The sequence below is a fragment of the Epargyreus clarus genome, unplaced genomic scaffold, assembly GCF_041222505.1.
Source record: "Epargyreus clarus isolate Ecla_fem2 unplaced genomic scaffold, WU_Ecla_fem_2.2 ptg000012l, whole genome shotgun sequence".
Lineage (NCBI taxonomy): Eukaryota > Metazoa > Arthropoda > Insecta > Lepidoptera > Hesperiidae > Epargyreus > Epargyreus clarus.
The window spans coordinates 11,828,546-11,851,307 of record NW_027332220.1 but is presented as its reverse complement, the minus strand read 5'-3'; the positions used below and the strand labels follow the sequence as shown (position 1 = coordinate 11,851,307).

Sequence of the window (22,762 nt, the reverse complement as noted above, 5' to 3'; positions counted from 1 at the left end):
TAATTTATCATTTTGTTGCTTAACATACATATATTCATTTTTATAATAATAATAATAACAAAAATGGGAGAGTTTTAAAATGGGTTATTCATCATTTAAAAAAAATGCAAATTGGATTTTAACTTCACGGTTCGGTCACTGCTCAGTTCAGTTGTGGCTTGAAGAAGAATTCGACGCGAGATGCTGCTTGGAAGTGTTGCATCGCACAGGGGTGATTTGTAACCCTGCACTGCGTACCGTGGGAGAGGTGTTCGTCGCTAGGGGTGTGAACGTCGTATGACAAGCGTTAATTTTTAAGCCCGACTGAAGTATGTATGATACATATATATATGTATTGCACTGTAATAGTTAGTAGATTTTTCGCATATATTTTAAAAACCACGTATCGTGATTCTCCGGTACATAATAAATTGAATGACGCTAAAGGTGTGGGTGTTGTCTGCAGGTGTGGTCGGGCTCGGCGCGGTCGGTGGCGCCGCTGCGCGTGCGGTGGTGCGTGTCGCGGCACGCGCGGCTGGCGGGCGGCCAGCAGCACGACGCGCAGGAGCTGCTCGCCTGGCTGCTGGACGCGCTGCACGAGGACCTCAACCGCGCCGCGCCGCCCCCGCCCGCGCCCGACACCCCCGCCGCCGCCCTCGCCACGCCCGCCGCAGACGCGCCCGCCGCGGACGGCGACGAGGACAACCGACCCGATGAGGTACGACACAATACCTTGAAGACAGTCTTACGCCTAAGATTAATAATCATTATATCTTAGATTTTCCTTCCAAAAATTAATATTTGATAATATCTGTATGTTTACAATAAATTTAAATTATTGGTAAGCTAAAACATTGGAAAGGTTGATTTTTAGTAGGCGTTAATAATATTTATAAATGGATAATACTAATAAATTTATGAAAAATAAAAAATAGAAGTGACTTAAAATATATGATTGTAAAGAAACACAATAATTTGTTGTCAAATTTGTAATTTAAACATGTGACAAACTATTTTTATTTCAATTTTAACCGCTATAAACGCCATATTCAGCAAAAGGTAAAAATACTCAATACACGGTATGAATACCGATCACTCGTTCTGACGTGTGTGTGTGTATAGGAGGTGGCGGCGGCGGCGTGGGCGCAGTACCAGGCGCGCAACGCGTCGGTGATGACGGAGCTGTTCTACGGGCAGCTGCGCTCCGCCGTGCGCTGCGCCGCCTGCGCGCGCCGCTCCGTGCGCTTCGACACCTTCAACATGCTCTCGCTGCCGCTGCCCATGGAGTGCGAGCTGCGCGCCGAGGCCAGGGGTCAGTGCGGAACGTACCTCACACACCGCGTACACACACAGCACAGGCGCGCGCCGCTCCGTGCGCTTCGACACCTTCAACATGCTCTCGCTGCCGCTGCCCATGGAGTGCGAGCTGCGCGCCGAGGCCAGGGGTCAGTGCGGAACGTACCTCACACACCGCGTACACACACAGCACAGGCGCGCGCCGCTCCGTGCGCTTCGACACCTTCAACATGCTCTCGCTGCCGCTGCCCATGGAGTGCGAGCTGCGCGCCGAGGCCAGGGGTCAGTGCGGAACGTACCTCACACACCGCGTACACACACAGCACAGGCGCGCGCCGCTCCGTGCGCTTCGACACCTTCAACATGCTCTCGCTGCCGCTGCCCATGGAGTGCGAGCTGCGCGCCGAGGCCAGGGGTCAGTGCGGAACGTACCTCACACACCGCGTACACACACAGCACAGGCGCGCGCCGCTCCGTGCGCTTCGACACCTTCAACATGCTCTCGCTGCCGCTGCCCATGGAGTGCGAGCTGCGCGCCGAGGCCAGGGGTCAGTGCGGAACGTACCTCACACACCGCGTACACACACAGCACAGGCGCGCGCCGCTCCGTGCGCTTCGACACCTTCAACATGCTCTCGCTGCCGCTGCCCATGGAGTGCGAGCTGCGCGCCGAGGCCAGGGGTCAGTGCGGAACGTACCTCACACACCGCGTACACACACAGCACAGGCGCGCGCCGCTCCGTGCGCTTCGACACCTTCAACATGCTCTCGCTGCCGCTGCCCATGGAGTGCGAGCTGCGCGCCGAGGCCAGGGGTCAGTGCGGAACGTACCTCACACACCGCCGTACACACACAGCACCAGGCGCGCAACGCGCACTAAGCCTCTGCTGTCTGACCGTTTGGCCGTCGTTACGTCTACCACAGGGCTCTATCTCATGTACCATACTAGATAGGCATTTAAATTTTTTACAGAGTATGTATAAGGCTATACCAGCAAATACTAAAAATAAAAAAGTTGATAATAAATGGGGACCTTGGGTTTTTGTGGTATAGAACCTTCAGCGTGCGCGTGTTAGACTTGCACTTGGCCAATTATCTTGTTGTCTCTTTGAATTATATAACTTATTTAAACAAATTATATCATATTTAATTTTGCCATCGAATGAACTGATGTCAATTCGTTATAAAATAAATATAAATGTAATAATAGGATATTTTTCTCAATTTCAGTAATGCTCCTAGACGGTTCAGTTCCTATAAAATATGGTGTAAAAATCAACGCAGATGGTACATATCTGGATGTGAAGAAGAAATTATCTGAATTATGTGGATTATCTCCCGATTCGTAAGTGTTATTATTTACTAGTAAACTATATCAAAAACAAAAAAAAATTGAGTTACATTTCAATTTTAAATATTAATATTGGCTTGCAATTATTGCCAATTATTTTTATTGTAAATTCAAAGTCATGATTTCTGGACATTTCCTGAATACTTCATCTCAAATCTTTATTATTCAGGGCATGACGCTTAGATGTCTACTGATTTTGTTACTTTAGTTTAACTTTAGATTGACTATAACAGGTATAGTAGGCATAAAACTGCTAGTCCGCTCTGAATATAGAAATCAATCGCGTCGCCATAGCAAATTGTATAACTACACCTGCTCGCAACAACTTCAGAGCGGACTAGCAGTATACATAATGTCATATTTCGATCTTAGGCAAAATTTACATAGATTGAGTATAACGGGTACAAATCTTGTATCGTTCTAGTATGCTGCTGGTGCTGCTCTCGGGCGCGACGATCGGCAGCATTCTGGAGGACCACGCGCGGGTGAGCGCGGCCACGGCCAGCGACCTGTACGCGTACGAGATCCCCGCGCCCGAGCCCGACGACATCGCCGAGGACGTGCTCGAGAATGGGGGTACTGGAATTGTTTTTATAACTTGAATGTAACATGTTGCTTTGTTATTATATGGTAGTTAGTGGACACGTTGCCCTAATTCTAATTTGCAACGAGAGTCATAATGCTGAACTTTTTATGCGTTTTAATGTTATTTTCTTATGTTCCGTGACAACTCAAAAAAGACTATACGGGGTGACATTTTTAAGTAGGCCTTCATGGCCAAATCCGAAACTATAAAGCCCGCTCCACATTCTCGCGAGAACCTCGCGAGCTCGCGAGAAAAGCATGAAAAACCAGAGCGTGGAGTCGATATGAATCGGGTTTTGCTCGTGTTCTCGCGAGATTCTCGCGATGTTGTGGAGCTTGTGGGAATGTGGGCTTAATAATTAGCGAAAAATACCGTACGTAGTTACGAGGACGGTTTAATTGAAAGTTAAAATTCCATTATTTCCGTTCGTTTTGAAAAAAGAGAGACATGTAATTCCTCGGATCGGATAGTAGATAAAGTTTAAATTTTGGAAAGTAATGATAAGTGAAGCCAAAAAGTAATATGAAAGAATAACACCATACCAAAAGAAATAAAAATGTAAGTGATGAATGTATTTCTTTTATCCCCGCAGGTTGGAGTTACGCGGAGGGCTCCCCGGGCGCGGCGGCGGCGGGCGCGGCCGAGGTGAGTGTGGGGGCGCGGGCGGGCGCGCGCTCGCTCTGCATGCCCGCACTCTTCTGCTTTAAGGTTAGCGGCCCACACGCACACGCACACACCCCACGCACACGCACACACGCACAGCCAGCGACATCACACGTGCGACACACGCTCTCGTACGCAAACGTACTGCACGCTCACAGTACCTCGTTAAATACCAGGATTACAATCGACTATTTTTTGAAGTTATACTTCTTTTGGCACGCTGTGAAATTAAATGAGTATAAAAGTTGCGCAAAAGTAACACAGGTGAAGATAGTCTTCAAGTACGATTATTGTTTTTACCAGTTAGCTGTAAGAGTTTTGTCGGTTAAATAACCTACAGTACCAATACAAAACTGAAATGTTTAAAACAATTACATGTGTTCCTTTTTTATTACGTATACCAAAAAGCTATAACTTATTAGGTGCCTACATAAGTATACTTTTGTGATGACTGAATAAAATGTATAAAATAAACATCCGCAACAATATATTAAATTTTAAAACACGTTTAAATTAAATAATGTTTATTAAACCTTGCCGCTAACGCTAGTCTATTTTTTATATTATTAAATATTTGTCATTTTTAATCATTACTACTACTACACACAATGGCTCATTTCACATCTTACAAAAATCATATAATAAAATAAACATATATTCAAATTCCTTTTTTAGAACACAGGTGGCTGTATTATTACATCGGCCAGTAAATTTATTAAATTAAATTAATAATTATTACGTTGGTAAGTTCAATTTGCAAGAAACGGCTAGTGTTTTGAAAACTTTCGCTTTTACACTATTCTTTGGGATTTATTACGATACTTTCTTAAATTTGTACATATTTTCTAGTAAGCGCGATTAAGTAGTGTAAATATATAGAAAAAATGGTTTAAAGTAGTGCAATCAATTCATCAGCATTTGAATGTCAGGACATAATATGTTTCTCAAAGAAAGTTCAATATGTTTTGAAAATGAATTGTAACATGACAATAAAAAATAAATTAAACTGGTGGTTTACCGAAAACTTGATCATGAAAGATTTTTTTCACCAAATACATTTTATACTATTTTTGGTCCTTAGAGCCAGAACATCATCTTTTCCCTCCTTAAGAAAGGGTTTTAGTTAAAATACCATTATTTCAATGTCGGTTAATAATAATACTAATATTATTACATAATTTTATGAATATTAAGTCATATTGAACTGCTTTGTATAACATGTGAAACATATAGTGTTCTGACGTTGGTAGTTACTGGACCACACACCACTATATCATCACCATCAACTCAACACCGCTTCGAACCAGTCGAATTCCGATTTTTAATACAGAAACATTTAATTATATTTAATGAAATATTAACCTTAAATTAATAATATACCAATATTCGGGTACATCATTGTATATATATTTTTATATAACATTTACTAAATCCTTGTTTGCTACCACTCTAGTATAAAATATTTTATATAATTATGCAACATATATCAGAAAACATACACGATATAATCGGAATTGGACGTAATGTTAAACACTGTAGGCTACTTTGCAATATTTTCTGGTACTGGATCTACCTTTAGTGTGTGTCCCATTTTAGTTACCGAAACTCGCATCTTTTTGATGTAGAAACTGATTTTTCAGTATGTATATTTTAAGCACTCTAATTTCACAGATATAATAAATGAATATTGGATATAGTACAGTTAAAAAAGATAACTGAATAATATTATATTCATAGATGTCAAAATTTGAGGTTAACTGAATAATTCAAAGAAAAAAACCTTTATATTTAAAACATATTGTTATAATTATAATTTAGAAATTGTGATATTCAAATTATATATGAGCTTTTTTATGCCTTTGTTAAATTTTTATTTATTTTTTTGTGACCTAACACTTCCAGTGTGTTTAAAAGTTTGATTTGTAAATTGGTGCTCTATAGCATTTCTATTTGTAGGTCTTTCATTTCGAGCTCACACATATTGTATATTGTTAAAATGTTAATTAAAAGGCAAAAACACAATTTCTAGGGAAGTCGCCACAAAGTTCTTAAAATATGCATACTTAATTGTTTCATGTAAACTTGACCACATTCCAGGTTTTATGATTTCAATGACTCTTATTTGTTGTATATCTTCGTATCACTCGTATGCGACTTGCTATATCATTGTATGTGTTCGTTCTGGCTAGTGTATGCAGTTGCTATTACCTGGAAAGCGGTTTGACTTCCTACTCGGTTTGCTTGACAATGTTTAGTTTTTTAGTATATATTCTTTATGGATTAAATTTATTCCATCTAGACTATTATTAGCTTTGTTAGGCAAAGGTCTTGAATGGCTGATTTGTATATCGGTTCAATATCATCTAATTTATTGGTCTACCGTTGTATTACATATTTAAGCATTTACCACGCAGCTGCTTAAATTGTTTTAAACTATTTTTTTCTTCTATTGAACTGACAGATAATTATAAATAACGGAACATTGTCAAGCGAATCGTTCGTGTTTAATTGCTAAGCATTTATCGGAACCCTCGAATCACCCACCCGTGCACGCTTTCAGCGGTCGCGATCGGAAATTCTTATGTCCCAGAGCCCGCCGGACACGTTCTACACGAACCGCGCGACGGCGGTGCAGACGGGCGGCGCGGCGTCGGCGGTACAGACGGGCGGCACCGTGCGGCCCGGCCTGGCGCGCGCGCACAGCGCCTCGCCGCCGCCGCCGCGCCCCGCCTCGCCGCGCCTCGCCAAGGTCAAGTTCAGCAGCTCGCCCTCCGAAATGTACAGGATGGACGACGTGCACGCTAAACCGCAGAAAGGCAATATCCAGTACCTGATCGCCGTGCACAGGTTAGTTATGGATGGAAGTACTAATGTCAAATAATTATTGATAGAAATATAAATTAAATTATACTTATATAAAACACTGTAAATATATGTAAACTGGCAGGTAAATTTATTAATTTATAAACGTACGCTAATTTATTAACGTACATGTCTACTGATTCCAAAAATCGTATTATTTCGACAATAAAATCAGAATTAACGAAAACAATAATATTTTTATAGCCAATTTGAATTAAACTCGAAAATGCTCGTGGGTGTCATGGCGTCCGTTGATGACGTCACCCTAGATCACCCCGTACAAAAGTTCAACCAATTCAATGACATACCCAAAAATAACGTCATTCGCGCTAGTATGTTATACTTTTATTTTATTGAAAATTTAATAAATCTTAAATATTTTTTAAACCTGGGTCATCTTTTAGAATCCTTTCAATATATTGTTTTTACTTAGATCATTAATACTTTGATTTTTCATTATTCTGTCATCATTCAAACACTATAAAAGATATTCGTACAGTTAACTGGAAGCTGTCGTGTTGTGTGTGTCAGGAAGCAGGTGCGGTGGGAGGCGTACTTCCTGCCGTGGCAGCGCTGGCGCGCGCTGTCGTTCGGCGCGCCGCTGGTGGTGCGCGCGCGCGCGGGCGCGTCGGGCCGCGAGCTGTACGCGCGCGTGTGGGCGCAGCTCGCGCGCCTGCTCGCGCGCCCGCCGCCGCGCGCCGCCGCCAGGCCCAACCACGCCACCGACTGGTGAGAACGACTGTGTTTCAAATAATGAATGGGTTTTACAAATTCTTACCTAATGTATATTTACTTATGCTGTTCTCTTTTATTGTTAATTTACGTGATAATATTTTTTTTACAAAAGAAATGTCAAAGAAGTAGAATTTCAAATCACTACTTTTATCATGATTTCGATTTTCGTGTGTATATCTATAAAAAATATGTTGCAATATATATGTTAAATCGCATGTTAAGTATGTTTTATTATTATTATTAAGCATGCCAATAAAACTATTATTTCTTACGTGCGTGCATAAATACACACAGACTATTTTATTTTTATACAAAACAGGAAGACAATCCAACATTTCCTGTCAATCCAATAATGTAATATGTTTGTGTGTACACAGCGACGACAGCCTCGGCTACGAGTTCCCGTTCACCCTGCGCGCGGTGAGCGCCACGGGCGGCGCAGCGGGCGCGGGCGCGTGGTGCGCGCTGTGCGCCTGGCCCGCGCTCTGCCGCGGCTGCGCGCTGCCCAGCGACGACGCGCCGCTCATCCTGCCCAGCCACGGTACCCCGCCACACTGTCCTACACCACGCCCCACCCTACTGCACTGCGGCGCGGCGGGCGCGGGCAGCCACCGTTCCCCGCCGCACCTCCCGCTACACCACGCTACACCAAGCTACAACATGACACACTGCACACTATGCGTCACTGCACTACATCACGCTCCACTGCACTACACTATGCCTCACTATACTACACTATGCTATTGCACAACGTGCAATCGCGCGCAGTCTACACACTACGTTACAATAGGTGCTACTGCGCATCGGCGCTAGCTATTCCACTTCAACACGTGTAATTTCAATACCTAAAACCCCATTGCAATTCACTCTATTATACCTCTGTAAGGCATTTCACTATACAGCCAAATTAAGCAGTTTCCTTGATTGCTATTTTATTAATTTTATTATACAATATTTTATTACTATGATTACTAATTTAAAGAAGGTATACTTAAAGGTTCAATAGTAAAAATACACATTTTGAGACCAATTTAAGTATAACGATAACAGAGGGAATTAGAGAAACAAAATTCGCTACAAGAACGGCAACATATTATTAACCGTAATTTTTAATTGATTCCTAAAATGCAAGATATAGTCCAACCAAACCAATCAATTGAAAAAAACAATACACTATTTTCGTTTTTATTTGTTTTTTTTTTTATTTACATTTAATATGATAATAATTGTGCGATTATAGGTGAGAGCACCGTTAACCGTAAACAATCTATGGCAGAGGGCGCGCTGGGCGCGGGCGTGCCCGACGGCAACTCCCCCATCGCGCGCGCCAAGCTCAACCGACACAACTCCGCGCGGCTCAGCACTGATATTGGGGTGAGTTGTTATTTATGTTCATTTTTTATAATGCACATGGATGTGTAGCTACTGCTGAGGACTAAGTTGAAACGCCTGGGATTAATATGTTCGACTTACCACATCATTTTAAACCGGAACATAGCAGCACTGAACCATAGTCCTCCGGAGTCGAACCTCACAGGGATTTTTTTTTTATAATATAGGAGTAGCAGACAAGCATACAATCCACCTGATGGTAAGTGGCTACTGCCGCCCATGGACATCTGTAATCAACCCCAGGTAGGATTAGATATTCCTACCTGAGGTCGGCCACAGGTGCGCCGCTACCCCTGAGGACTAAGCTGGAACGCCTCGGAAAAGTCTGTCTCCCTTACCACACCCTTCAAACCGGAACACTACTGTTAGTAACACTGCTGTTAGTAGGTAGAAATAGGTGTGGCGGTGGTACCGCTGAAGTCGGACCACGAAAGATTCTACCACCTTCAAAAGGGTTATAACTTTGAGTTACGGATATCTACAGTTATATAGATATTCTTGATTAAAAATATATCTTATGTCTATAGAAGTATTAATCACCAATCGATGTTAATATTTTAATGACGTTATTTGCATTATTACCACATCGCGAACGATGTGATGAATTATGCACGAGAACATTTAAAATTTTTCCACCGTCAAAATATCATTCACACTTTTTTTTTCATAAATATTTACTGATAAATCTTTACAAGTGCTTTTGTGTCCAGGGCGAGAGTCTGTCTGGCACGGTGCGGCGGCTGGAGCTAGGCATGGTGCGGCGCGGCGAGGTCATGCTGGCCATCGACTGGGACCCCACCGCGCTGCATCTGCAGTACCAGTCTGCCAGGGAAAAGGTACTGCTAGCATTTTATAGCTTTTTCGTGCGGTATTAAATACAGCATGTTAAAATGGAAGGTTAATGTTTTTAGGCATTTTTGTTGTTATTTTTTTAATGTCACCTAAAATGAGAACATGTACTTGCACGTTGGTGTTTTCAGGCTTGGATAGAACACCCGTCGGTGTCGGCGACGGCGAGCGGTCCGCGGGCGGTGGACCTGCGCAGCTGCCTGCGAGCGTTCACGAGCGAGGAGCGGCTGGAGGAGCGCTACCACTGCGCGCACTGCCGCCGCGCGCAGCCCGCCACCAAGAAGCTGCAGATCTGGCGCGCGCCGCCCGTGCTGGTGAGTGTCCCCCTGCCCGACCCCCGCCGCGAGGGGCCGGGGCGGCTACCACTGCCTGTACCCCCGACGCCCCCACCGCGACAGGCGGCTGAAGACGAATGGCTCACAAAGACGCAGCTCGCTCTAGATTAATGACTCTTGCTATGTGCTAAAAAGCCATATTATTTCATTATTTAAAAAAATATATATATTTTATATTTTTTAATTGCAGATAATCCACCTGAAACGATTCCAGTACGTCAATAACAAGTGGATAAAGTCGCAAAAAGTAGTAAATTTCCCCTTTGAAGACTTCGACCCGACGCCCTTCCTTGCGGCCGTACCGCAGGAGACGATATTACGGCATTTCGAGCTCAAGACTGGCATCCGACCGTCGTTGGACTCGGATGTTGAAGACCGCTTGTCCTCTGACAGCGAGTCTGAATGTGAGGACAGCGAAGGCAGTGAACCCTCGGAGAGGCCGCGGAGGCCTAAGGAGTCCCGTGGCAGGGAGCGGCTGCAATCTACGAGTCTGCTCAACTCGTCGATTAAGGATGATAATCTGGTGGACTATCATCAACATCACCTCAAGGAGGGCGAGGATCCCTTCGATCTGAAGTATCGATTGTACGCTGTTGTGGTGAGTTCTTACTTTACTTTACAACTTATTTTGAATACATTATTTTTAATTGAAATTTTGATATTTAAAAAAAAGTTTGCCTGTAATATTATTATAACATTACAAAGTACTTTATGGTTAGTTTTAAAATGGAATTAACAAACATGATAGAATTGTTTATGGTTTAACCTTGGAAATCACAACCACATGTGCATGTAATGATTTAACAAGATTGTTTTGTCTTGAAGTGTAAGGATATTAGTAGCCTTTTTTTTACAATGATAATATTTATGCACATTGTGCGGGACGACGCGAACAGCTGACTCAAGATTCGACGTAATTATAAGTTTGAAATTGTTTACTTAATTTATAGTTAATAATAGTTCATAAGTTGTAATAAATAAAGACTTCATTATTCGTAACACACGATCAGCTGATTAATATTGTATAGTTCAATGGCCGACGCTAAACAGCTGACTCCAACTCGATCAGCTGATCATAGCAGTAAGACGTAGTTACGTAAACAGCTGATAGTTTTTAATGTAATTTATTGATACTTTTATTATGTTTGAATAGTGTTTTACTTATGTTTTATTGTTAATAGTATATAATAGGATTTAATAGGATAGGGAAAATATATAATAGTTTAAGTTTTGTAAATGTATTAAAATAAATATTTCGTAATAGTTTATAGGGCATAGGTATAGGTGTCAATTATAATAGGTTTTGCAATAGTTTAGGTTTTAATAGAAGTTTAAATAGAAATATGTAAATTCCTAAACAAACTAAATAGATTATTATTATTATTATTGTGAATCGTCGATTCAAGGCCACAGTTTGAACAGGTTCGTACAGGTCCGTACAGGTTTAGACATAAAATAACGGGAAATGGTTGTAATTGGCCAAAAGGCCTATATTCCTGCCTAGACCTGCTTCTAGTTGTGGTACTTGAGTCGGGGATATAAACAGGCCAGATTTTCAAATTTTCATTCAGTACTGGCAATAGACCTATGGAACAAAGGAATAAATGGAACAAGAGTAAAACAAGGGATTTCAATTCTTCCAACCCAGCAATTATAGTAATGTGCCCCTGCACATTTAATGGTCCTTCGAAAGCCGAATATTGAAGAAATTGAAGAATAGTAAGTAATATTATCGTTCCAATTGTCATTTTTGTGTATTAGCAAGAAGAATGCCGATCACACGCTCCGTGGGAAAAGAACGCCGAGACTCGACGGAAACGAAGCCCTCCTCGTCTGACGCGACCACTGGGACCTCCGCTACGGGCACAACAGAAACGTCGGCCACGGGAACCACCGCGACCGACACTACTGGGGGAACCTCCGCTACAGACACGTCCGTCACGACGAAGGGTACAGTAGCGTCAGTGGCCACTGGCACCACGATGGCCAGGCCGGCTGCGACCATTTTCAAGAATCCCGTCGAGCTCACCGCCAGTACTGAGTCACCTACAGTGATACAGAAGCCTTCAGAAGCACATAGTCAGCATGGTTCGCGCGCTCCGAGTCGACGCGCCGGATCCACGCGTTCAAGGTCAAAGGCTTACAAGGTGGCCAAGGCCAAAGAAGAGCTTATACGTCTGCAAGTGGAACTTGCAACAGCACGCCTCGCCGTTATTGAAGCAGAAGACGACGATGACGACGTCTCCGAGTACTCAAAAACAGAAGCCGACACCAGGGTAGACGAATGGTTGGAACAGCAAGCGCAACCGAGGCTAGCCATAGCCGACGAGCCGCACCTACCTCTCCGCGAAATAGAAGCCATCACGGAAGAGACAAGGCCGGTTCAACAGAATAATAGTACAACGCACCATACCCAACCAGATCCGCGAGTACATACAACGGCGGGAGCTCAAGCACCGGCGGGAGTCCACGCGCAGCCAGACTTCTCTCAACTTACGTCAGCGATAACACAGGCCATCAAAGCTAGCCAGCGGTCCTCAAAGTTTGTTGAATTACCGACTTTTAACGGTAATTATCAGGACTGGCTACCTTTTAGAGCAGCATATATGGAAACAGAAGAGTCTTTTTCAATAGTAGAAAATATTAATAGGTTAAGAAGACATCTAATAGGAAGAGCTAAGGAAGCAGTTGAAAGCTTATTGATCACCAACGCGCACCCATCCGATGTTATGAAGACCTTGGAAATGAGATTCGGTAGATCGGAGATGATAGCAATGGCCGAAATAGACACATTGAGAACACTGCCGCGCCTCTGCGAGTCGCCTAGGGATATTTGCGTGTTCTCTACTAAGGTTACAAACGCCGTGTCTACACTTCGGGCATTGAAATGCGTCTACTATCTCTACAATCCGGAGGTATCTAAGGTAATGGTGGACAAGCTTACTCCTACTTTACGTTACAGATATTACGACTTTGCTGCAACACAACCGAAAGAAGAGCCTGACTTATTGAAGTTTGAAAAATTTATGAAGAGAGAAGCTGAGCTGTGCGGACCCTATGCACTTCCCGAACAGATGGCACCGCCGATGTATAGTAATAGACGTCCTCAGAAGACACATACAGTATTAGAAAAGCAGTCTACAGTTATACAGAAATGCCCCGTATGTGAAGAAACAGGTCACATCGCGACGGACTGCAAACAGTTTAAAGAAGCAAACGAAAGCACAAGATGGGATATAGCAAAGAAGAAACGACTATGCTTTCGATGTCTACGCTTCAGAAACAAGACTCACAACTGCCGAACGAAGCCGTGTGGTATTAATAGTTGTAAGTATTTCCATAACAGGTTACTACACTTCAACAGAACAGAAAAGGCAGAAACAGAAGAGAAGTCAACAGAGGTCATTAACTCCGCGTGGACTACAGCCAGACATACAAAGAAGCAAACTTTTTTGAAAATAATCCCGGTGCAGGCAACAGGTCCCAAGAATACGGTCAACACTTACGCGTTATTGGACGATGGATCTACAGTTACGCTGATAGACGACAGCCTTGCCTACGAAATAGGGGCAAAGGGACCCATCGACCCACTACGTATAGAAGCAATCAACGAGTTGAAAACAGCTGAAACGAAGTCAAGAAGAGTTAGCATCACACTCAACGGGTTGAACAATCACACAGCAAGCATTCAAGCGAGAACTATCAAGAACCTGCACGTGTCGCCGCAGGAAATAGCAAGACAACAGATTGAAGAATGTGAACACTTGCGAGATCTTAGCGACGTACTTTCCTATGAAGATGCGAAGCCTACCATACTCATCGGTCAAGACAACTGGCATCTCCTTCTAGCATCAAGAGTGAGAAGGGGAAAGAAGAACCAACCGGTAGCGTCTCTCACGCCACTTGGGTGGGTACTTCACGGAAGCCACAACCGAATTATTGGACGTACCGCTAACTTCGTGTCACACATTACAGAAGCGCCGCAGGAAGATAAGCTTGAAGATCTCATGAAGCATTACTTCGCAATGGACTCGCTATGCATCAACCCTAAGAAGCCACAGTCGGACCCTGAAGAGCAAGCCCTACGTATCTTACAGAAAAATACAACCCAAACAGAAGAAGGAAGATACGAAACCGCTCTACTATGGAAAAGAGAAGAGGTCGACTTGCCTAACAACTACGACAACTCGTTGACACGTCTTATGCACATAGAAAAGAAGCTTGACCGTAATTCTCAATTAAAACAGAAGTATACAGAACAGATGGACGCGCTTATCAAGAAAGGATACGCCGAGCCTGCACCGAGGACGAAGACTCCCAATAGAACTTGGTATTTACCGCACTTCGCGGTAGTGAACCCAATGAAGCCAGATAAACTCCGAGTGGTACACGACGCCGCAGCGAAGACTAAGGGTGTCGCACTCAACGACTTGCTGTTGAAAGGTCCAGATCTACTGCAATCACTTCCAGGGGTCGTGATGAAGTTCCGACAGCATATGGTTGCAGTAACAGCTGACATTAAGGAAATGTTCATGCAAGTGAAGTTGAGAACAGAAGACAGAGACGCTCTTAGGTACCTGTGGCGAGGGAACCGTCGTGACGATCAACCACCCGAGGAGTATAGAATGACATCACTCATCTTCGGAGCTTCAAGTTCGCCGTCAACAGCAATATTCGTCAAGAACTTGAACGCTAAGAAGTATGAAGAGACCGAGCCAGAAGCAGCCTCCGCCATTATAGAGAAGCATTACGTCGACGACTACCTGGACAGCTTTAGAAGCCTCGAAGAAGCCATACGCATCACTTCAAGCGTGCGTGATATACATAGAAGAGCTTGCTTCGAGTTGAAACAATGGAAGTCCAACACGCCCGCGCTACTACGAGCACTAGGGGAACAGGAGTCGTCACAGGACATAGAACTCTATAAGGCGGGAGAGCAGCTGGAACGTGTGTTAGGAATCGTATGGAGACCGGATACAGACGAACTTACCTTCAACCTCAATTTAACGCGTGTGCCTCGTGAACTTATAGATGGGAAAACACCGACGAAGAGAGAAGCCCTACGTATAGTTATGTCGCTTTTTGATCCGTTAGGCTTTGCTTCACCAGTTACTATAAGAGCTAAGCAGATTTTACAGGAACTCTGGCGGCGTGGGACATCGTGGGACGAGAAAATAGAAGATCACATAGCGGAACAGTGGCGCGACTGGATGGTACATTTGAGAAGCCTCTCGAATATAGCAATACCAAGAAGATACCTACAGTACAGCGACGCTACATCCCTTCAGCTCCACGTGTTCACCGACGCCAGCGAGTCAGCCTACGCAGCGGTATTGTATTGGAGAGCAACGGCACCCAACGGCGACGTCAGTATATCACTAATTATGTCCAAGGCCAAGGTGGCACCTTTAAAGTTAACATCTATACCTAGGTTAGAGTTACAAGCTGCAGTGATGGGAACTCGCCTCGCCGACGCCGTCGTTAAAGAACATCAACGAAAGCCGGACTCAAGAACGTTCTGGACGGACAGCCGCACAGTACTCTCATGGATCAAGGCTGGTTCGCGCTCTTACAAGTCGTATGTGGCACATCGCATAGCGGCTATAGAAGAAGGTACAAAGGTAAGTGAGTGGCGCTGGGTGCCAACGAAGTCCAACGTGGCGGACGATGCCACAAGAAATGTCCCAATAGGGTTCAATAAGAACCACAGGTGGTATAGGGGACCGGACTTCCTACACGAGGATTCGAGCACCTGGCCAATAGAAAATTCTGCGTCGTATCCATCAGAACCTACAGGTGAAGAAAGAACACACAACATAGTAACAGAACGAGGTCTGAAGCTGGCTGAAGGTCTACCGGAGATATCTAGATTTTCAAATTGGGATAGATTACGTTTCACTACAGCAAGGGTTTTACAGTTTATACAGCTTTGCAGGACGTCTAAACAGCGGGTCAATTACAAGAGGACTAGACGAAACGCTCAAGCGGACCCCGACTGGCGACGTCAAAAGAAGACACCGGTGGCTCCACAGGTAAAGCATAGAAAAATAGAACAAGCCAAGTGTTATATCTCCGTGCCCGCAGAACTCCTCCGAGAAGCAGAAGAGTTATTAATGCGTTCGTCGCAAGAAAGTTCATTTCAGGTTGATATAGATAACATGAAACGTCAGAAGCCTATAGACAGAGATAGCCGATTACATCGATTAAGTGTCAAGTATGAAAATGGTGCCCTGAGACTCCGAAGCCGCATCGAAGCAATAGAAGCCGTCACAAATGAGGTCAAGAACCCCATGGTGCTGGACGGTGACCATCCAACAGTCAAACTATGGATACACAGCATCCATAGACAGATGCACCACAGCGGAGTCGAGGCCACGGTAAACGAGTGTCGACAAAGGTATTGGGTTCTACGGTTACGTCCGGTGACGCGCACTATAATACGACAATGTCTCAGATGCCGCATGAAAACTCAAGCACCGCCGTACCCGAGAACCGGAGACCTACCATCGTGTCGCTTGGCACATCACAAGCGACCTTTCACATACACAGGAGTCGACTACTTCGGGCCGCTTACAGTAACAGTCGGGCGTACCAATCAGAAGAGGTATGTAGCTATCTTCACCTGTCTAACCACACGTGCTATTCATCTAGAAGTTACAGCATCGCTCACCACCGACTCTGCGGTGATGGCGCTCCGGCGGATGATGGCGCGCCGTGGACGTCCGGCGCAAATATGGTCGGACAACGGCACCAACCTGAGGGGCGCTGACAAGGAACTACGGCAGGCGATCGACGCAGCCACAGCGGAGGAGGCTGCTAAGAAGATCATCTCGTGGCGATTCATCCCACCTGGCGCGCCCTTCATGGGAGGCGCGTGGGAAAGGCTCGTGCGCTCCGTGAAAACTGCACTGCAAGCAACGCTTCACGAACGACATCCAGCAGAAGAAGTCCTCACGACGCTCCTGGCAGAGGTGGAATATACAGTGAACAGCCGACCTCTCACCCACGTGTCAGTGAGCGCCGAGGACCCAGAAGCGCTTACACCGAACCATTTCCTACTCGGCGGGAACGGAAGAGTATCGACCCCGGGAGAGTTCAACGACCGCGACACCATATGCAAAAACAGCTGGCGTGCCGCGCAGAGATTAACCGACATATTCTGGACAAGATGGCTTCGAGAGTACCTTCCTGAGCTTCAACACCGGCGGGAGCCCCACGGAAGAGGGGCAACAGTGAAGATCGGCGACTTAGTACAAATATTGGATAGTAACCTACCTAGGAACATATGGGTTCGAGGTCGGGTCATCGCAACATTTCCGGGTCCAGACAACATAGTAAGAACAGTCGACGTGGCAACCAAGGGAGGAGTTCTACGCCGGCCAGTGAGGAAGCTGGTAGTGCTGCCTATAGAAGACGTCGCCCCAGCACCGACAGAAGATGCAACACAGCTGCACGGCGGGAGAAATGTGCGGGACGACGCGAACAGCTGACTCAAGATTCGACGTAATTATAAGTTTGAAATTGTTTACTTAATTTATAGTTAATAATAGTTCATAAGTTGTAATAAATAAAGACTTCATTATTCGTAACACACGATCAGCTGATTAATATTGTATAGTTCAATGGCCGACGCTAAACAGCTGACTCCAACTCGATCAGCTGATCATAGCAGTAAGACGTAGTTACGTAAACAGCTGATAGTTTTTAATGTAATTTATTGATGCTTTTATTATGTTTGAATAGTGTTTTACTTATGTTTTATTGTTAATAGTATATAATAGGATTTAATAGGATAGGGAAAATATATAATAGTTTAAGTTTTGTAAATGTATTAAAATAAATATTTCGTAATAGTTTATAGGGCATAGGTATAGGTGTCAATTATAATAGGTTTTGCAATAGTTTAGGTTTTAATAGAAGTTTAAATAGAAATATGTAAATTCCTAAACAAACTAAATAGATTATTATTATTATTATTGTGAATCGTCGATTCAAGGCCACAGTTTGAACAGGTTCGTACAGGTCCGTACAGGTTTAGACATAAAATAACGGGAAATGGTTGTAATTGGCCAAAAGGCCTATATTCCTGCCTAGACCTGCTTCTAGTTGTGGTACTTGAGTCGGGGATATAAACAGGCCAGATTTTCAAATTTTCATTCAGTACTGGCAATAGACCTATGGAACAAAGGAATAAATGGAACAAGAGTAAAACAAGGGATTTCAATTCTTCCAACCCAGCAATTATAGTAATGTGCCCCTGCACACACATAGTTGGGTGTGTTACTATGTTGATGTTAATGTGTGTGTGTGTGTGTGTGCGCAGTCCCACTCGGGCCAGCTGAGCGGCGGGCACTACGTGGCGTACGCGCGGCACCCGTCGGGCGCGTGGCTCTGCTACAACGACAGCATGTGCCGCGAGCTGCCGCGCGCGCCGCGCCTGGACGCCGCGGCCGCGTACCTGCTGTTCTACGAGCGCCGCGGCCTGCGCGCCGAGCGCTACCTGCCCGACGTGGCGGGCCGCGCGCCGCCCGCCGCGCCGCCGCCCAGCGACGCGGACGACCGCGACAAGCCCTGCTCGCTCATGTAGACCGCACCTCACACACGCCCCCCACCGCGCCGGACGTCCGACACTAGAGACGTTCACCTGTAATATAATACTTCAGATTCCAGCGAGCGTGTGCCCTACCGCGGAAACTCATTCACTAAATACATTTATCTGCAATACCAAATTGAGTCTCGAGCATTATGTCGAGTGAAACGATAATTTGCAAATTTGCACTACCAAAAGTTGAATCCATGACTCAATCGGATAATTCTTTCTTAATTATCAATTTTAGAATAATTACGTTAAAAATTAACGCGTCAGTCAGTGAAGCAGTATAAAATAATATCCAAATCGAAGTATGGATTATTACATTACAGGAGAGTTTTTCTGGTGAGGAAGCCCCTTAAAAACGCGTATAACTTCATATCATCGCGTAGCAGTCATATTTATGGGCATATTCACTTTACAAAAAGTCATTTGATTTTCTAACACTCATTGTATTATGTTAATTGAGTATTCAAATATACCTATTTCCAATTTAAATTTTCAACTAAACATTACATAAATATATCGATACTACATTTTTTTCATAGCGATATATAATGTACATAACACATAAACCCTCCTAATTCAAATTAATACAATGTGTTTCATGCATTTCCTAATAAAATTTGAAGTAATGAAACTGAATATCAGTGTTGGTATTACTATGGAACGCTTATAAATTTTAGAATTTCTATCTACAAAATTACTAATCTACAAAGTCCAGCCAAGCAAGAGCATGATGATTGATAAATTACAATTTGTTTTCACAACGGTATAGTGTGCTCACGCTATATATTTCTTATTTCTCGTATGTGAATACAGTGTGCTCGTTTCATAAAATAGCTATAGTTGAAAATTCATTTCGTGATATTTGTGTAACTAACCAAACCAAAATTTAATAAAAAATGTTTATCAAATTGGATGATAAATATGTTTATAAAATTAAAAATTATATATTTTTTTGTTAATCACTTTCATCTGTTATACGGGGTATGTCATCTGTTATACCACTAGATTTCGGTACGTTGATTTGTTGGTAATTGTGTACATTGTAGTTATTTTTGGCTTGTGATTTAGTGTACCATTCGTACTTTCATCTTTTATTGTTAAATTTATTATTAGTTTTTCATTAAGTTTTCAATACAGTCATTTTAAACACATAAAAAATATTATCAGTAATAAGTATAGGCATAGTACGAAAAAATGTGAACATTTGAAAATATCATAATTGGTAGCTAATATTCAAAGTACTTTTTGAAACTGATCAATTTCCGAATGAATTTGGAAGATGTCAGTCATAACGTTGAACAGGCGACGAGTAAACAGAGACTGATGTGGTGTTACAGTGATGTAGATGCGTTATTATTGTGATGTGCTATATTTACTCATTTATCATTTAATGTATGAATATTAAAGTTAGTATACTAAGTATAAAATAAGTTGCCTTGTAGCTAGGTGCCCGTCGATGCTTATTTTTGTATCCGTTGAAAAGATCACAAATTTCTATTTCACAACGCCGCTTAAATGTTGAGTGTGTTTGAAATCACGGATGTGCTTGTTATATGCAGGCTACAGTAATATTGATATCTGAAAAAGTGCAAAATGTTCTAATATGTAGTGCCGTACAGATATTGTAAATATCCAGTGAAAAGTACGGAAATAATATTCAGAATAATTTATTCAATAGTTTAATACGAGGATTATCCTAAGGCACCCAGAAGCCATGTAGCTTAATTGGAGCAAATAATATTTATATCTTTACTGACTGGGGACTATACATTGTGATTCAACAATCCCTTGTTATGTTATTTAGTATTATTTATTTTATTTTGTGAAAGCATTCCGTACGCGTATACCATGTAGATAATATAATGTAAGTAATTAAAACCTTAAACATTATATTTGGTCACCAGTAAAATTTCATGTTAAGGATATTCAATGTGATTTAACTAAGTTAGTTATGTTTAGTCGTTGTTAAGCTTATGATTATTTATAATTTATTGATAATTTAGTTGTAATTACATTTACAGATATGCGTTGCGTATATCAGTCCCGCGGACTTATATGTATTCTTTTAATATTTAAGTTTGGTAATCAGTTAGGAGGCACAATGCTTGCTCATTGCTATACAGATAATTAAGCATTCGATATATATAAGTATTTATTACAATATTGATATCGTTAAATGGGTCACACACGTTACACGGGGAGTTTTATATATGGATCTAAATGTCCGCAATCGTACCTAATGTTAGGTGGAGCTCGATGTATAAACGTTATTTTTCATGTGTATTATTATCGATCGTTGTAAATAATAAAATCTATATTATTCAAAAATTTCGATAGACGAACGTACAAAAAGTGATTGCATACTTTCGAAGCTCAGGAAATATCTTCCGTCTCGTGCACAAAGTAGTTAAATTACTTTTGGTTTATCGTTTCGTGTGGGCTGCGTACATACATAATGTACGCGCGTGCTATGTGGTGGTGCATACACTCTGCAGTTAATACTTTCTAATTATAAGCATGTACATTATATAATTATATTTTATCGAGGAAACAGGTTATATTTGTGCCATCTTTGTAAAACCTTTAGGTTCCATACCAAAGTGAAATTGTATAGTGTCAAATTTGAATAAATTTATTTTTGCGTAAAATGGAATTGTATGTTTCATGAACTAAATCGATTGTTATTATTTAAATTGTTAGCATTGATTATTTAAAAATATACGATTCGTGAATTATATAAACAGAATTGATTTGTAAATAGTAACCATTTTAACTTTATATAATTTGGCAGCGCCAACCCTCTTATGAAATCTTATTATTTGCTTTTTACAGTGTAGTAAATAGGGTAATTATTTTAATGTCTTTTAAAATGCAATGACACCTGCGTTCTATATCGTTTCGGTTTAAGGTTTTATGACCAAAACCGAACACGAATCAAAATTTACTGGCATTTTAAAATCACTGTACGAAAGTAAAAATGTTATAATACCTCATTCTTCTATTACATTGTCATCTACTATTAATACTATGAATGTATAAAAGATATTTGTTAAATTAGAGATTTACTATTCATATTTGGTAAATTATAGTACCTTCAAATGTTCGTCCACAAAATAACGAAATTAGATACAAAATAGAAAGCATTTATACCACCATCGCGAACAATGTTGCCAGCTCATTCTGCTAAGTCATGAAAACCACAGGATTATTATCGCTTTAGTTTAATTATAATAAATCTCTGTATATTATAATTGTGTATGCCGCTCCATAATATTAGTGATAATTTAACACTTATAAAGTATTTGAACATTTTAGTTTATTATCCTTGTGCAATAAATATTATTATTTTATAAGAGGTATTTTCATTTATCTTGTTGCAATAAGCATTTCTTTTTTATTTTAATAAGCATTTTAAAATCTGCTGTTAGTACCGATCACAGTGTACTTTTAACTGTGCGCTGTTATGTTTATATGAAAAAATGTACCGCGCGCATGCAAGGGATTATTATCCGCGCGGGTGTCAAGTTGTTACCCGCGCAGCGCAGACGCACACGGCGACTGCCCCCTCACAAACTTTTTTTGGGGCATTCAGGCAAAATTATAGGTGCTATCATTTACAAAATACATAAAACATCGATAACCTAGAGTGGGACTCAAATAAAATTGGTTCTAACTTGCAAGATAGGAAATATACCTACTGTATATTACTTGTCACAATGATAAGTATACGTTTGTCTCTTTTTAACACGCTTTTATTGCTAGTTATTGTTCTGAGTTGTTGTTATTTTATTTCACCTGCTCGTTGTAAGATGGAAAGAGTAAAATATATTTCCTACTCCACTCGTCCTAAGCTCATTCCTGCAACTTGGCAATGCCATATTGCCAAGTTGTAAGCCGTAAACGAATATAACTGTTGGCGCGTCTGCGAATTTTTTGTGGCAACACTATTTTGTATCTGTGGTATTATAAATCAAAATCACCAACTTTATAATGTCGTAATAAAATTTTGTATCGTTGAAAAAATCTTCGTTTTAAATTAGCTACCGAATGTTCCGTTAATAACTATACCTTTGAATTTAATATGAGTCATATTATTCTGCAATAAATAAAATTAG

At 42.0% G+C, this 22,762-nt stretch overlaps 1 protein-coding gene across 1 annotated transcript in view; it reads left to right on the top strand.

The window, feature by feature from the left end:
* Usp32 (Ubiquitin specific protease 32) overlaps positions 1-22,000 on the top strand; it is a 45,044-nt gene extending 23,044 nt beyond the window's left edge. The window contains exons 15-27 of the mRNA XM_073078586.1: positions 446-697; positions 1,102-1,291; positions 2,506-2,620; positions 3,051-3,202; positions 3,805-3,920; positions 6,436-6,722; positions 7,269-7,466; positions 7,850-8,013; positions 8,713-8,846; positions 9,575-9,700; positions 9,845-10,027; positions 10,239-10,646; positions 18,372-22,000. Of these exons, the coding sequence (XP_072934687.1) occupies positions 446-697; positions 1,102-1,291; positions 2,506-2,620; positions 3,051-3,202; positions 3,805-3,920; positions 6,436-6,722; positions 7,269-7,466; positions 7,850-8,013; positions 8,713-8,846; positions 9,575-9,700; positions 9,845-10,027; positions 10,239-10,646; positions 18,372-18,635 (2,589 nt within the window). The 3' untranslated portion in view covers positions 18,636-22,000. The remainder of the gene's footprint in view (positions 1-445; positions 698-1,101; positions 1,292-2,505; positions 2,621-3,050; positions 3,203-3,804; positions 3,921-6,435; positions 6,723-7,268; positions 7,467-7,849; positions 8,014-8,712; positions 8,847-9,574; positions 9,701-9,844; positions 10,028-10,238; positions 10,647-18,371) is intronic.
* Positions 22,001-22,762: the final 762 nt, after the last annotated feature.